We start from the raw sequence: 16908 nt of genomic DNA on the forward strand, positions 1-16908 counted from the left end.
ACTCAACTTCTGATATGCTAAATTCATGAAGAAAACAGTTTTTTTTGCATACCTCCATGGTGAACAAAGAATCCAGACACTGAGAAAATTCTTAATGAATTGAATTAAAACAAGACTATACCAAAACTTCAGTTTACAAACTCTAAGCAGTATAATTCAAGTCTCATAATTCAAGTGTTTTTCAGCTTTCGGTAAATATACAAATACATGCAAGTTTGATTAGATTTCAAAGAAGCCACTGAATCAACACTTTAAGACATATAAACTTTTTCAAATGTTTCCACTGCAGTCTGCTGGTGAAGCTATTTTTCACGTTAGTGCTTCTAGCAATTGCACATTAACTGATGTGTGTATTTACTTTAATTTACTTTGTGCCAGATTAAGCCAAAACCAAACCAAAAGAATAAAATTCCTTCCTTTAACACATCATCTCTGTCTTGATGTTGCTTGAATCCTAAGTATTATTACTTCATCCTTTTCTGTACGATTAAAAAATGGTAAATGGCTGCATTTACATCAGACATGACCGAGGGCCTTGTTTCACCAGCACAGAGGGGGTCTAAGTCACTCTGGGTAAACGTGCCCTGAGCATGCAGCACATGTAACACAGGATCACAATGTTGATCATCAGGATTCACAATGTCTTGAGACATTCCAGACTCACTGATTGCACACACACTTAAACACACATGCTATATACACAAACAAAGACATGCAAAATTGTACAGACATGCTCTTTGACATACGCACTTTGAGCGCCGTTAGCAATATGCAAATAAATAAACACTCACTCAAATACATTGAGTGCTGTGCAGGATTTGGATTTGACTGGATGTACTTTGTCGGGGGATCTTAGTGACTAACACTGACCAGATTGTTTGATGAACCTGCCATCATCCTCCCCCAGTCTTCTTCTTTGGTGTTAATATCACACATGTCCAGCTCGGCTTCATCTCTAAGGCCCTGAGCCCTGCCCTGCTGAGGACCAAACCCTTACGGATTACTGTCAGACTCACTCATTATAATGCTCGGTGTGTGTGTGTGTGTGTGTGTGTGTGTTCAGCATGAAGATGTAACCAATGGAGAGTTGGATCAACTGACCAAATATTAGACAAAGGGAAAGGTAAAGCATCTGGAGATGATTGTATCACCAGTTTCATATTGTGGTATAACAACTCAGCAAAACAATTAAGGTAGCAGCTTCTAAACCAGCATGCACACACACACACACAATACAGTGTGATTAATGACTGATACATGCACAGGGAAGACTTCACCGGACATGTTGCGTACAAAATGAGCAGCCAGCTGTCCTGCTCGCACCTGTGTGTGAGCTGTGCGGTGGGGTGGGGGTGGAGGTGTCTGGTTGAGTCAGAGCCAGTCAGAGAGTCACCAGGCCTGAGGAGAGGCGAGGAGAGGAGAGGAGAGGAGAGAGGGAAGGTCAGCACCACCGCATGCCACAGACAGACTGACGATACTTCTACTGGGCTCCACGCCGGGGACCTGGCTGTAATTACACCACACACACACACACACACACACATTCATGCATGCACACACACTGTTACCAGACAGACTGAGAAAGGTGCCCGGCTCCTGAATTCTGTCTCCCTATCTCATTATAGTTTTATGTCCGCCATGACATCCTCTATCACACCTGAACAGCCTCAGAACCACGGTTATAAGCAGTGTGAGAGAGGTAACCTGAAACTTGTGATACATCGACTGCATGTCAAGGAATCACCAAAGTAACGGAAGTCATGCACAAAATGAGCAAAGGTGTGGGCACACATGAATGTTTGCTGAACTAGCTTCAACTTTTCCAAAGGTTTTACAGAAGATTTTGGAATCAGGATGCAGCTATTTGCTCCCGTTCCCAATCCATTCATCAGACACAAACACTGATATTGGGTGACTGTAAAAGCCCAGATTACGTTCAATTAAAATGTCTAGGGCTTTTCTTTTTTTTTTTTTTTTTTAAACATTCTGTGCCAATGTCTGCGCATGGTTAAAATTAGGACAAGAGCATGCATGATGGAGTAATTCAGCCACAGAAGCAGCATTCGTTTGGTCTGGCACTGATGTTTAATGATAAGGCTTCATGGATGGATAACTGAATGAGCCTACAGGGCATATGCCCTAAGTGTCAGAGGTCCTGTTGGTCTGCACCTGCAAACAACAACCACAAAAGAAGCAAAAAAGATACAAAATGGCCTAACAGAGACACAAAATGATATCAAAGGGACACAAAATGCTGACAAAAAGACAAAATTATTTCAAAGAGACATAAAACAACTACAATGAGAGGCAAACAAAAATCTGCAAGTCTTGCCCCTGTGGAGGAGAAGTTGTGGGTCCTTTTGCATAAATGTGCCTATTGTCTCATGATCTGCCATGTAAGGAGTGGTTGTGTGCTTTGTGTGCCTAACTCTGACCAGGCCTTAACCAGCGTTGCACCATAAAAACTGCAAGACGAATATTTTAAAGCACCTCACGAAGGTTTCGCAAATCCAGCTTTACCTTCCAGCCATTAAACTGATTTGCCTGGCTTTGTGCACGGAAGCATTGCCATGTTGATACAAGAAAGGGTCTTTCCCAAACTGTTGCCAAAAATTCAATGCACACAATCTTCCTGAACAATATCAACTGCAGCATTAGGAATTCCCTTAATTAGATCTAAGAGGCCTTGCCAAAATGGGTACTCCACTTGCTTTTTTCGCCATAGAATGTATCTGAATAGTCAGATTCAGAGTGCTCTCACACAAACATGGATTTCCCAATTTACTTTTTGAATGGACACTTGTAGTCTGAGCTCTCAACTGGCCAAATCCAAGGTTAAATAAGGTCAACAAGGTTATTGGCACAAACCACAATTGTGATCCTGTTTGGCTCTCAGACTGACACCAGCACAGATCTCTGGTATCAATAGCTCCTTGTTGATCTACTTGGCCAAGCAGTTGGCTGTCTCTCTCTCTCTCTCTCTGACTTGTGAAAGTTATTGGAGTGTAAATGCCTTTAACAGCCTCTGTATGCAGCTTGCATATGGTGAGTGCTATCTGTTGTCTGCTTCCTGTTCATAGTTATCTGTGCCAGTAGCTGAGGGTTTCAAGTTCAATCCGGAATTGATTAGTTGAATTATAATAATCTGAACAATCTAATTGAATAAATGATTGCAACAGTCTTAAGAGAGGAGATGGTGAGAAAATGCTTGGTTGGTTTTCAGTGTTGTGATTATTTTCAAACTACTCTAAAGGCCCAGGCACTAAACAAACATTAAAGAGCTGATGGCGACAAAGGCTGTCTGTTGCTTTGCCTCATGTCGTCTGTGTCTCGACCAAAAAGTTGCACCTGAACACAAAGCAAAGGCTCTTTATTCAAAAGTGGAAACCAAAAGACTGACAGGATGGATTCAGGATGCTAGTGAAACCAAAGGCAACACACCTCAGTGCTAAAAGAACTGCGCCAGACAGCAATAATGCCAGAAATTACTAACTTTTTCTGCTCAAGAGCTCAGCCCCTCTTGAATTTAGCCATTTGTATCTGTTGTTTCTTCAGTCTTCCCGTACACTGATCATAACTCCAAATCAGAAGTATCTCATTCACTGATGGGCTCCGCTGGCTCTGACTTCAATTAAATATGCTGAATTGGCAAAAAAAAATCTGACAAGTTTGGAGTAGTGGCAAATGTTTGGGACACACAGCAAAAACTAGGGTGACAGCTGCTCACCGATGCTGACAATGACCAATAACCAACCGTCAGTTTGGTGTGTCTGGGTGCTTTGACAAAAAAATGAGCTACCCATTTTCACTTCCATTTTCTTACTAGTCGCAATTTTGACATTTTCAATAGGATTTTTTAAACATTTTCTGTGTTTTATGGTGCAACACTGAATTTCAGCTTTGTAGATCTGTCATTTATTATAATGGTGCCGTCTGCTGATCACATTTACTTCAGCAGGCGGTCAATTCTTATTCTTATTCACAATGACAGGTGGGTGGGAATGGGTGTTCCCTGTCCCCACTGAGTACCAGTTAAAAAGCCACCTTAATCCTTGATTGGGATACAAGCAGTTTGAAATTGAGGTCTAAGGGGACTGTAGGCCTTTATTATTCTGCTGCTCTTTAACCACAGAACCACTTCAGTTTCTCATGACATTATCACTTCATTACTCGCCTTCAGTTTTCATATGTACCCCGGCCCCCCCGAAGCTCAGTCCCATTTCCCTGTGGTGACAGAGAGAGGCAGACGCTCCTGTTTACTCATGGCTCCAGGGGCTTGTGGCTCCCGATTAGCAAACCAGTGTGAGTCAACATCTGGTACATCCCTTGGACAAACTATCTCTCTGAGCGCACATTCAGCCCGTTGTCAAACCCCCGTTCCTTTTCCGTCCGGTTCCCAAGCAGGCAGGCACCCCCTGGGCGGCAGTGTGCGCTCACACATTGGCGAGACATTTCCCAAAGCCTTCCCAGTCCTCCTGGCATCTCGGCAGGCTGTCACCTTCTTACCCTCCTGCATGGTCCACAAACATACCACAGGGCCAAAGGGCAGCAGGGGCCAGCGCTGCCCGTTTGTCGACATGCTTGATTGGGGTTAGGGGCGGCAGGACTCGTTCAGGTCGCGACACCGATGCGGTTCATCATGTCTGCGCAACCTGTGGTGATTATTTGACTGCATTCCATCCAAGACACAGGAGTTCTTAATGCAGTTTTAAAGGCTGCCAGGTTTAAACAAGGGCAACCTCAATCTGAATCCTGTCACAGACCGATGAAGACGCCATCGTAGTTTCCCTCCCTTTGTTTTTGTTACGCAGTGCCAGTCTGTTAAAGTATCTTGGCTCTAGACTCAACAGAACACACATGCTGAGGAGAGTGTCAGGCAAGGGAACATCTGTTGTGGTCAGTGGCTGTGGGCAAACTGTTTCATTTCGACAAGATGGCCTGTGGCAACACAATGGCTTAGTGGTTGGGAGAATGACCGAATTGCCAGTACTTGTGGTCAGGGTTTACCTAAGTTGGACAGAGCTTCTGAAAGACATGTGGTCACATTTTACATCAAATCACTCTTTAGCTAGGGATATAAAAAAGGGTAATGACATTGTCTTGACACAACTGTGTTTTCAAAATTTAAACTCTTCAAGTGGAGTTTGAAGTAACTTATTCATTCCAAATGATGTTTCGTCTGAAGTCTTTATTCCATTCTAGTTACTTTTCCATTTGTCATCTTGTGTAAACCAAGAGCACGGGAAGTAATTTCATAACAACAAGCATGCAGAGCGGGATCGATACAGCGTGCCAACGATGATTTCACTGATGAGAGAGTAGATTAGGATGACAGATTGAATCTTGAGGAGTCGCGAGTAGTGAAAACACATGACTTAACCGTCCAAATAAACTGTGATATATTGCATGTTCCACTATCACGGCTCTTATATTGCTGCCATGGCTTTCATTCAACCACTGCTTGATATCTTCAACCCGCCAAATCTGTCCAGAGGAATGTGGAGCACTGGTCAGCGTGTCTGCCCAAAGATGTTTGTGCTCCAGTGTGTAAAGCGCAGGCCTTTAGGTCTTAACATTGCTGGCATCCTTTTCCTATTCCCCCTTCTTTCTCTATCTCTCTCTCTCTGTCTTGCCCTCTCTGTCTGTCTTCCTCTCTTGGCTGTTGTGCCACCGTGGAGAAGGCAACAGTGACCCTATTGTGAACGGTGGGAATTGGGCAGCAGGCCAATGATGTCATCCTGCCATAGGGAAGACCAGGGGGAACGCCCTCCTGGCGTTCGGAATGCACTATTTTTTCCTGTTGTTTTCCGGAAGGCGGTGATCAATTTAATTCCATCCTCATCGCTCCGTGCCACGGGGAGGGGGGCGAAGGAGGGAGAGGGCAAGAGGAGGAGGAGATGCAGAGAATAGAAAAAGGATGGGGCACTCTCTTACTCTTTCAAAATGGGATGCAACAAATAAAATGAAAGGAGAGGAGAAGACGAAGAGCACATGATGGTCCAAGCTGTTGAGATCCTGATTTTATTTTAATTTTGTTAGATGTGAATAAGGCTAATCACTGTGGAATGCTGTGACGTCACACTGACCTCCCCAATTAAAAGTTGCCTGGCACCATTACAGAAGAGTAGTCGTGATTCATTAAAAAAGAAGAGGATTGGCTTACGGAAACTAGCAGTCCCTCTAAGTAACCCCACCAGGCCCAAAACACTGATTCCAGTAGGCACACAGAAGGCATACTTCTACTGAGGTAATTTGTAACAAGAGCAATAAAATGTTACAGATAATTCCAGGTTTATACAACTTGACTCATACTTTAAGCAATGCTAGCCTAGCCCCTTCTCATTCCCGGGTTCTCAAATACTGTCTCTTTGTCCTCTGCGTATCATACTGACAGCAAAGACAGCCTTTGGCGTTTCTGTGCAACGCAGCAGGTTTTCAACAAACACCATAAACCCATTTGTGGCAATATCTGACACCCAGGACACCGCTGTTGGTTTCTTTCAACAAAGCAACAGCAACAAAAAACAAACAAACAAAAAAAAGTGAAGATGGTAATGAGCAACTTAACAAGACATGGCCCAAAAATTAGCAAGATATGTGCAAATTCACAAGAGAATAACCTTTATAAAAATGGAGAAAACAAAAAGTATGAAAAATAAAATAAATGTAAAATATGTATGTAAACTTTTTTCCCCCGTTGCATAATTTTAAATATATAATTATAATAATTACGAATATAGTTTTCTGGACATTTTTTCCTTTTTTTGATTGATGGTTAGATCATTTTCTTGTCACCTTTTATTCATTTCTCGAGCTTCTTCTCCCATGTTTTCAAAAGAAATCAAAGTAATTTGCTCAGTTTTTAAAGGGTTTAATAGCTTCTGAAAGGTGCCTGAATGCATCACAAGAAAACTGATGTCGACCCAGGTTTCTAATTAAGTCACTGCTGTTTTAACATAAAGTTAAGCAACTTACGTCTGTCGTACTAACTCGCTCACGGAACGCATTTACATTACACTACTTAAATAATGTTTAACCCAAAACATCACTTGGTCGGTAGATTGTTCTAACGCTTAGACCTGGACTGAAACAACTAAACAACTAAATGGATTGCCATGGAATTTTATACAGACACTCATGGTCCCTAGAGAAGAAATCCTACCAAATTTGGTGATCCTCTAACTTTTTCCTCAGCCCCACTAGTAGGACAAGGTTTTCACATTTCCTCTGAAATATTTAAAGCATCTACCAGATAGATTGGCACCAAATTTTGTGCAGACATTCATGGTCCCAGATGATGAATCATAATGACTTTGGTGATCCTCAGATCTCTAACGCCACTGTAGAGTTTACAAATGTGGTTTTGGCTTTAATATCACATAGATTTTTGAAGGAATTACTATGAAACTTTGTTCAGACAATCAACCTTCAAGATGAATTCCAGTAACTTTGGTGGTCCCTTAGCTTTTGATCCAGTGACATGAAATTTCAATTTGTCACCACTTACTTTGCTTTATGGCTAAATACATGGAAAACTAAAGGCATTTCCCTCAGCCTCAGCTGTGACTGAACATGTACAAAATCTAAAGAAAAACATTTATATTCAGAGTGTGTGCATGTGCCACAGTCATGTTTTTCTGGCTTCACTTGAGTTCATCAGTCTCCGAGTTCAAAGTGGGCCCCGCCATCACATCACAAAGCCACCGAGCCGTCTACGATCTGATCACCATTAATCACAGCTTGTGATCAAGCATCGAGCAACATTTCTCCATCACGACTGGAATGCCGTAGTAGAAACAAAGGATGCAGGGCCACGCTCAGATTGGCTTCAGATTGCACATCAGAGTGGCGTTCTTTCAATAACAGGGACAAGCTATACACTAAGTGCTGTATTCTTTTCTTGTTCTTGTTGTCAGAGGAAAAGGGGAAAAATATCACTTTGATGCTGTTTACTGGGTATTTTGCAAAAATAACTTTATGATGAATTTTAGGGGAGAGGGAAAAAAAAGTGTGGAGGGGGCTTCAAAAGTAGCGTTAACGGGAGACAGATTTTTGACATGCTTCCCGAGCCATCTGCTTTGGGTTAAGGCTCGGAGACAGAGTCGAATATGGAGGAGAGAGAAGACGGGAGTAAGACTGGAGAAGATGGCGAGGGCAGCAGGGAATAGAGGGAATGCAATATTGACAGGCAGTGGTGGAGAGCTATTTATTTGCGTTGTGAACCTCTCTGTTTTGAATTATTGTGGCATGGGGTGCATGTGTATTCAAGACCAGAGATATCTATCTCACCAGTCCAACAGTATAATAAGTTGATCTTGTTCATACAGCTATTACAACAAAATATTTTAGAGGGTACTGGATTTTACTAGAAACAAATATGCTGTGGTTCCAATCTCAGGGTTTTTGGAAATGTTTAGTCAACCCTCTGAAACGTAAGCAAATTGGCTTGAAAACATGGAAAGATGGCAATGAACAACACAATATGAAGTGCCCCAAAAAATTAAATTAATAAAAAGATACCTGAAAATTATCAAAAAAATCAGACAAGGAAATGTTCTTTTTTCGGTAGAATAATTTAAAAAATATAATTAAAAGAATTATATATATTTTTTCTGGAGATGTTTTCCTTTTTTCTTGTATAATATCTAATAATCTCCCCACAGCTAATTTTCAAGTTATTTTCTTGTCACCCGTTACTATTTTTCTTTTGTAGTTTTTCAGACTTTCCTTGCCAGGTTTGTCATTCCCTTTTACCCATTTTTTCAAAAGAAGTCGCACCAGTTTTCTCAGGTTCCAAAGTTTTAAATGCTTGTAAAAGGCGTCCGATCCAACACAAAAACTAATGTCAATCCAGGCTCTAAAGGCTTTTAAAAATTCTTCTAAAATATTTCTGCAGTTTTGACTATTCAGAAAAAAAATGTGTGACGGCTCGTGTTGGTACAGAAATCTGTCAGCTTGCCAAAGATCCAACAGAGAGTGTTCTGCTGGAGACGCCACAACACAAAACTAATTAGGAGATGTGCTCCAGGCATATCTGTTGGTTTGAAGGGAGGGGGGGCTTGGGGATTTCAGAGTTGCACTATCTTTGCCACTCATGACTATTTCCAAAAGGCCGCAGCACCTTGCCAAATTCCTTAACTTCCCTTATCTCCTCACATTAGTTCATTTAATACAAGAAAATGATATGACGTGCAAAAACAATGTTGATTTTGTCAGCTCTGCTTCCACAGTGATGTTTTTCGTCTTGTTTTCTGAGTCTCTCCTGTTGACTCCCCTTTCTCCTCTCCAAGCTCTCCGTCTCCATCCACCCCCCCTGTGCCATTCTACCAGTCCCCAGTGGGCACAGTCAGCCAGTCTGGCCAGGCCTGCCCCTTGCTGTGCCCCTGCACTGGATAAGCTCCTGCCTGGACCTTGGGTAGAGGCCTTTGTGTAGAACTGTGGGGGTGTTAGTGTGTATGTGTTTGTGTTAGTGTGTGGATAGCATTCACGGGAGAAGGGGGTCCTATCTGTGCCTAAGGGCTGCCCCCCAACGCACCCTCACCATGCGCCCTATTGAGACCTAAGGGAGCGTGAACAATCACTGCAAAACCAAAGAGCTAAGTCCCCTTGTTATACAAGCCCAATTTTCAGCACCAGCCCCACCTCTCTCCTCCATGGCGCGGCCCACCCCCCAACCCAGCACCCCAGCCCCGCTTGTCAGAGGTTGACGGGCTTCGTTAAAGCGAGCCGGGGTCCTTTTATGGCGTTATTTAATTAGCCATTCCACAGCAAACTGCCATCCGGCACCACCGCTACCCCCCCTCCCACCCTCTTCTCTTTGCTGAAACCACCACCATCTTCATCATCTTTGCCTTCACCCCCACAACATCATCACCACTACCACTTCCCCACTGTGCCCCCCCCCCCCCCTCCCCGTCTTTTTCTCCAGTAATTAGCCAGAGGATGGGGGTGGACTCAGGGTTGCTTGACAGTATTAGTGCTTGAGACCAGGAGGAAGGGAACTGTCTCTCCCTGCATGTGGTTCTCTCTCTCAGTCCAGCACCCCAAGACCTGCGGAGGAAGACAATGGAAATGGTCGGTTCTACAGTAGCCAGCTCGGCCTTACTGTCCCCGCTGCCCACTGAGCTCTGTCTACACCGGCACCCTAATCATTAACCAGATTATGACTTTGTGTCTGCATGCATGCTGGAAGGGTCTGCTGGAATTTACTCATTGGATGCAAAAGACCACTGGCATCTCTTTCTATGTGGTTAATGAAGTCCCTTAAAGAAAAAGAAAGTCCTCACATAAAACTAGGCTGTCTCCAAAGTAGAAAAACATGAATACTTTTGAAATTGGTGCTACGTGACCAAAGAAAATGGACACTTTTGCTCAAGAGGAAGAAAACAACTACCAGGATGCTACACGGCTTATCAGACGCTCCCGCTGGTGGGTGACTTAACATGGAGTGGTCCATGTAAAACAATGGTGGCCAGCTGGATCTCGTATTACAGTTAAACAGTAAGCTAAAACATGTTTCTGAAAACATTTGAGACATTCGAGAAATAAGCAATTTAGTGACAGAATCTTGGTTTATATTTGATCAGCACTGTTTAGTTTTGCTGTTTCTTCTGTTTTTCGGCCTCCGTTTTCACTGTGCAGGAAGCAGTATGGCGCCAACTTCCTGATCACAAAATCTTGCTATTACAGCTAAACAGGGTGTTAAAATAAGTTTCTGAAAACATTTTAGGTGAGAAAATGGCAATGCAGTAACATAATCTTGATTTATATTCGATCAGTACTGCCAAGTTTTACTTTTTTATTTTAATCTGCTGTATACTCTTTGAGTCTTTGGTGGCAGCAGTGGAGTTGGTAGCAGAGTTGGCGGCAGTGTAGGAAGTGAGGTAGGCAGCTTAGTTAGCGGCGAAGTAGGCGCTGAAATAGGCAGCAAAGTTGACGGCAGTTGGCAGCCAAAAATGTGGAGGTTCAGCCCCAAGAACTAGTTAAACGCCTCCAAGTGATGTAAAGTACATCATTTGAAGGAGTTTCACTTGGGGGGGAGAAGGGATTTCTAGACACTGGTTAGATGGAGGAAGGTTTACCATTGTTCATCTGTACATACTATTCACATTATTTTGATACAAAGCTGGTTGAAAATCGGTGAAGTATCCCTTTGATCATGATACACAAAAATAAGAGCATTTCTTGTCAGAGAAGTCCTTCCATCCTTCAACAGGAGTTAAAAAAAAAACTCATATTGAGGATGATTAAGGTTAATTACTTTCATTTTGGCACAATGGCTCCAGCATTGGTCTTTTGATCTTTGATCACAAAGCTGGTGAGCAGTTTCATTTGAGCTGTAAGTATGTATGAGCACACATTCCTTCCCCATGCACTCAAACATGAGGGAGTAAAACAGTGAGGGAGTGAGTCTGGGGAGCCCCTCAGCTGCAGGTCCACACCGTGCTGGATCAACGCCCTCTAGTGACCACTACAAAAGACAAGCACAATGACCACATGCCCAATGACCTGATCAGCCAGAATGAATCAGCGCTACAGGCAGGAGCAAATTAATGAGAAACACATCTAAACTAATTCTAACCACCTTTTGTGACTAACTTTAAAACAAAACTGTTTGTTGTTTATGATTTAGATTTTTTTTTTTAAAAATATGTTGCTGTTTATTCAAATTGGAGGTCAACTCCACCACAGCTCCTTTTGCACCAAAAAATGACTATTAGCTTATTATGGCTAAACAAAATATTTAAATACATTAATTTAATAGACAAATTAAACTCGCCTGAGTCATTTTTAAGTGGCATTGCAAAAGTACCAACACAGTCCAAGCAAAAGTGGGTCCAGCATGGACTAATGACTGCTTAGCATGGGAAAGGTACCGCTTAGTTATCCGTGGCCATTTATAGCCCTTAATTGCGCGCCTATTTTGTGACCCCTGAGTTCAACGGGCCAATTCCTGTGTAGACCCAAATGCTGACGAACAAAGGTGGAATGTGATGCCCCGTTTTCCGTAGACGAGCTACTAAACGTTTCCCATCAATTTCATGGGAAAGTTCAAGCCAAGGAGACTCCTTTAAAGCTGAATATTGACAGCGTATTGAACCTATTAGTGCATGACAGATTATGCTGATGAAAAACGCAGGAGAAAACAGTTGGTTTAGCATTTAAAAGTGTGTGTGACATTTCAGAAATCCTGTAATATAATAACACTGTTCGTGTTGTGGAATATTATGCTTTAATACAGGATAAAAGTGGTGCTTTAGGACCCAGTTGATCCTTGTGATTGTGGCTGATATTTTCCACGTTGTGAGGGGAGGAGGAGGGGGGTGGCCCGGAGGGGGGGCTGTCAATCATAGTGAAAGTGGCCGAGGTGGGCAGGCCCCTCTGACACTTTGTACCGTCGGAGGGGGATATTTAACTTGGGACTGAGCACCACTCGCTACAGACACACTCACACACAGTGTGCCTAAGCAAAGAAACGCTCCAGCGCCAAGTCTCTCAGACTCCTGAAGTAGGAGCGACTCAGTAGGAGCTTCTGTACCAGTTATCAAAGGAGTAGAGACGTTCCCTCGGGTATTGACCGCTTGCATCGACTGGGCAAAAAAAAGGCTCCAGATTATGGACTGTCTCGTCATGCAGCGACAGTGGAACCTGGAGCTTTTCTGAGAGGATTCAGCAATGCCACAGTGAAAGGAACTTTGAACTAACACCGTTTGCTGGCTTTGCAGTTTGCATTTGATATGCACTGACACTGCAATCTGTAACAGCGTTTCTGACTCTATTACATGCACAGTTGTGTGGGAATATACAGCCTGAGACTTTTGCGTAAAGAACTGCTGCGTTTTTGGAACATCCTCTGGAAAGATAAATGGTTGTTATTTCATAAACTGCATCCCCACCGCGGCGCATTCTTCTCTAAGTTATTTTTGGACATTTGTAAGCGAGGTGCACAGATCGACGGCTGGAATACCACCACAACGAGGACTGACTGCAGAGAGCGTTTTTCCTCAGTGCATGGATTGTGCGCCCTGGGACCTTGTCAAACCTGAGAGCGTCAGGCGACGTTAAGAGAAGCCACGTTTATAAAAGCCGTGCGTAAAAATAACATTGGCCGAGGCAGCCCCTCATTGCCGGGCGCGTGACATTTAAAACTTAGTGAAGTGCTCTCTTTGTGCCCCCTTCTCTCTCGGGACGCTCCGGATCTATTCTGTCTCTTTAGAAAACACTTCATTCCATGCAGCTCTCGCCTCGGCCGCTGTCATCCAGTGTAGACAGTTCGTCGTGGCTTCGAGTCCCCGGGGTAACCATGACAACCGAAAGAAACCCAAAGTGAATCCAAGGGAGCGGGGTGAGGCCAGAGAGAGCGTGAATAGAGTTTTCTCCATTCTGTTTTGTGCTTTTTTGTGTTTAGACTAAACGGGTTTTTTTGCAAAGCGTCGCGCTGCAGAGTTGCATCAGTGGGCAAATTGCAAAGTTGAAGGAGCCCTAAAAAGCAAAGCGCTCCATGTCATTCAAACCCGACGCGGTCTATTAAAAGTATCGCCTTGCTGGTGACTGAACTTCTACTATTTATGAAGCCCCGGGCAAGTGATTGCAGAGAACACAGCGACCGGGAAGAGAATTGAATATCATTTACGCGTGAAGAACCCGTGCGTAAAACCAAGAGGAATAATGGGCCTCTCACAAACGCTTCTCGTGTACGTGCTGGTGTGCGTTCACCTTGGAGTTTCCCAGCATTACCTTCGCCTCCGTCCATCGCCCAGTGATCACCTCCCCGTGCCAGATCTAAAGGAGGACCCCGATCCGGAGTACGACCCCCGGGAGCAGGACTTGGCCGAGAGGACTCTGAGGAAAAAGCTCGGCAGTAACTTTGACCCCAACTTCATGTCCATCACCTCGCCCATGTTGGTGAACCTCTCGGCGCCAGAGGTGAAGCTGCAGGGGCCCATGCCCAACGAGATTAAAAAGCTGGACCTCACAGAGACCCCGTATGGGAAGCGGGTAAAAGTGGGCAAGAAAGCCCGCAGGAAATTTCTGCAGTGGCTGTGGACCTACACGCACTGCCCTGTGGTACACACCTGGAAGGATTTGGGCGTGAGGTTCTGGCCACGTTACATCAAGGAGGGAAACTGTTTCTCTGAGCGCTCGTGCTCCTTCCCAGAGGGGATGTCTTGCAAACCAGTCAAGTCAATCAACAAGATTTTCCTCCGGTGGTATTGTCAAGGCTTTCTAAGACAGAAATACTGTACGTGGATACAGGTGCAATACCCAATCATCTCAGAGTGCAAGTGTTCGTGCTGATTTTCTCTAAGGAAGGTGGTCGAAAGGGGGGAGTGGACTGGAAATACGGTTTCTATTGCACTGTTAACTCTCTACAGAGGTGGGCACCATAGCAAATCTATTTTTTTATATAGCATTTTAAGTGAAATACCAACATTGTACATATTTAAGAAAAATGCAGCTATTTTTTCTAATTGAACCAGGACCATATTTTATTCTCAGCCCTGAAAACGTGTTTTTTTGGGGGAACACGAGCACTTCATAAGGAAGAGCTTCTTTTTTGATATTTTTTATGAGACATTGAAGATGCAATGCATATGCTACACTTCTCCAAGAGGTGAACTTTTTTTCTTCATCTTCAACTGAACATTGATGCTGACTGTTATTTCACTGCAATGCTGCCTAGAGTTTTTGTATAATATTAATATCAATAATAATTAAATTGTAAAAAAAAAAAAAAAAAAAAGTTGAGGTTAAAGATATATATAAAGGCGTGAACTCAGCTTTTTTTGGAATACATAGTATTGTAGAAATAAACAAAAAATCTGTACGTTTTATTTATTATTTTAACGATTGTGAGTATAGAGCATAAGGAAAGAGAATAGCAGAGTATACCAGAAAAAATATGGGAGATGTCTACTTGAATATTTCTAAAAATTAAAAAAAATCAATAAAATAAATAAAAAAGTATCAGTGTACATGTTATGTTTACACGTTTTAGCAATAAAGTCTATCTTTTCAACGTGTATTAGTGTCAAGCCATGTTGCTTACAACGAGTGTCTATAACCAGGGGGGCGTGTACACTGTAAAAAATATCATCTGAGCATGTTGTTTCATTCAGTTTAAACTTTTCCTTGCAAGAAATGAAATGTGATTATTTAACTTGTTGGCAATAGAGTTAAATATATTTTCTACATATAAGTGTTACTTGATTTAGAGAAAATAAGGTTTTCTTGAATTGGAAACACGTGAAACTGAGCCACGTTTTATGAAAAATGTTGCACAAGACTGACATTTTTTGCAGTGCAGACGGCCAGGCTCCGAAGTGGAGTGAAGTTACTTACTGCACAGTAAGTCCAAGCTTCAGTGACTCTGTGTGGACTGCCTGACGCTCCACGCCGTCACAGTGATTTTAGAAAGGGCTGATTTACTACGCTGCGTAATGCGCAACACATACCTCCAGCGCCTCCACAGAACTGGCATTCATTTGTCTCAGCCGGAGAGAAAGAGAGAGAGAGAGAGAGAGAGAGAGAGAGGCCACGCACATTCATCTCCCCTGTCTGCGCACATGCTCGTTTCAGGGGGCTCCGAGGTGTTAACATAATGGCTAAAATATGATTCAGACATTTCAAACAGTGTCAGATGATGAAATGGCAAGCGTATATACGCGCGAGCCAGGGGCGTCTGGGGTCTGTGCTTTTTACTCTGGAAGCTCCACACAAGTTCCACTGAGGTATTTGTATAGAGGTGGACTGGAGCAGACCGGCGCCTATTCAAGTCTGACCGCCCTGGAGAGAAAAAAAAAACACAAAGCCTATAAAACAATGGTCAACTGTTTTTGACGTTAGCAGACTATTAATTGGAGAGTTGCTGTCTGCGAGTTTAAGAGATACGGGCAATTAAACGCGCTGGAGACGCGCAGGGAAATTAACTATGAAATCAAAGTGTGTAAGTAAGGGGGTTTTATGGTGTTTATATTATTCTTTAAATACAATCAACGACTTAAGCAGAGCCATGACTGCATGTCTGAGAGCTAAAAGGAGCGTGTGTAGTGTTTCCACTGAGCGCATCTTGTGTGCGTTAAAGTGATTTGTGTTTTTGCGGGCAGAGTTGGATTTGACACTTGCCGCCCGGTTATTGTGACAGAACCACTGAGGGGATTTGGTAAGCAGAGGAGAAGGACGGCAGCATGCCAGCGGAGGAGGAGGAGGAAGAGGAGAAGGAGCAGAAGCAGGAGGAGGAGGAGGAGGAGGAGGAGTGGGGGCTGCTTTCCTTACTGTCAGCTTCTTTCTTGATGATGTCTCGGGGTTTTTAGAAACTGCGTCTCTGACTCGACGGCGCCACTCAGCCGCCCCCTCTCGACTGCGCAGAATGAGGCACTTTGGGAAACAGTAACCCTTTCAGGCTCTGCCCGGAGAGTATTTTAGAAGCGTGTGAAAGGCAATACGCCGCCCTGGCTCCAGCCAGTTAGGTGCGCACCTTTTAGAAACAGAGACTGCCAGCCAGTCAGATCAGAGGGTCTCAAAATGGGGTCCGGGGACCTCCAGGTGGTCCTTGAAGGGAATCTAAGGGGTCTTCTACAAAATGACGAATTGTTGATTTTAAGCATAATTCATTAGAAATTACCCAGTTTTTACTGTTAAATCACTCCAGTCGTTATCATTTGGCTGATATTAAATACACTTCTCAGCCAGGTGTCCTTGCACACAAATCTGAAAATGTTGTGTTTAACCCTTTGAAAACTGGGAAAATTGGCTTGAATTCTTCTAAAAACATAGATTAAGGCAATGAGCAGTGAAAGAAGGAAATACCCCAAAATTAGCAAGAAATTTGTAAAAAGTACCAAAAAATTACTTGAAAATTAGCACACTCAAAAAAAAAACCCCAAAAGAAAACACTCAAACATACAT

At 43.3% G+C, this 16908-nt stretch overlaps 1 protein-coding gene across 1 annotated transcript; it reads left to right on the forward strand.

Moving 5' to 3' along the window:
- The first annotated feature begins 12475 nt into the window (after positions 1-12475).
- nog2 (noggin 2) lies at positions 12476-14777 on the forward strand. The gene has a single exon (XM_042508108.1). The coding sequence runs from the start codon at positions 13669-13671 to the stop codon at positions 14296-14298; it is 630 nt and encodes a 209-aa protein (XP_042364042.1). The 5' UTR covers positions 12476-13668; the 3' UTR covers positions 14299-14777.
- The last annotated feature ends 2131 nt before the right edge of the window (positions 14778-16908 follow it).

The sequence above is a fragment of the Plectropomus leopardus genome, chromosome 19, assembly GCF_008729295.1.
Source record: "Plectropomus leopardus isolate mb chromosome 19, YSFRI_Pleo_2.0, whole genome shotgun sequence".
NCBI lineage: Eukaryota > Metazoa > Chordata > Actinopteri > Perciformes > Serranidae > Plectropomus > Plectropomus leopardus.

Coding starts and splice junctions, on each gene's coding strand:
- nog2 (XM_042508108.1), top strand. CDS start 13,669: ATGGGCCTCTCACAAACGCTTCTCGTGTACGTGCTGGTGTGCGTTCAC.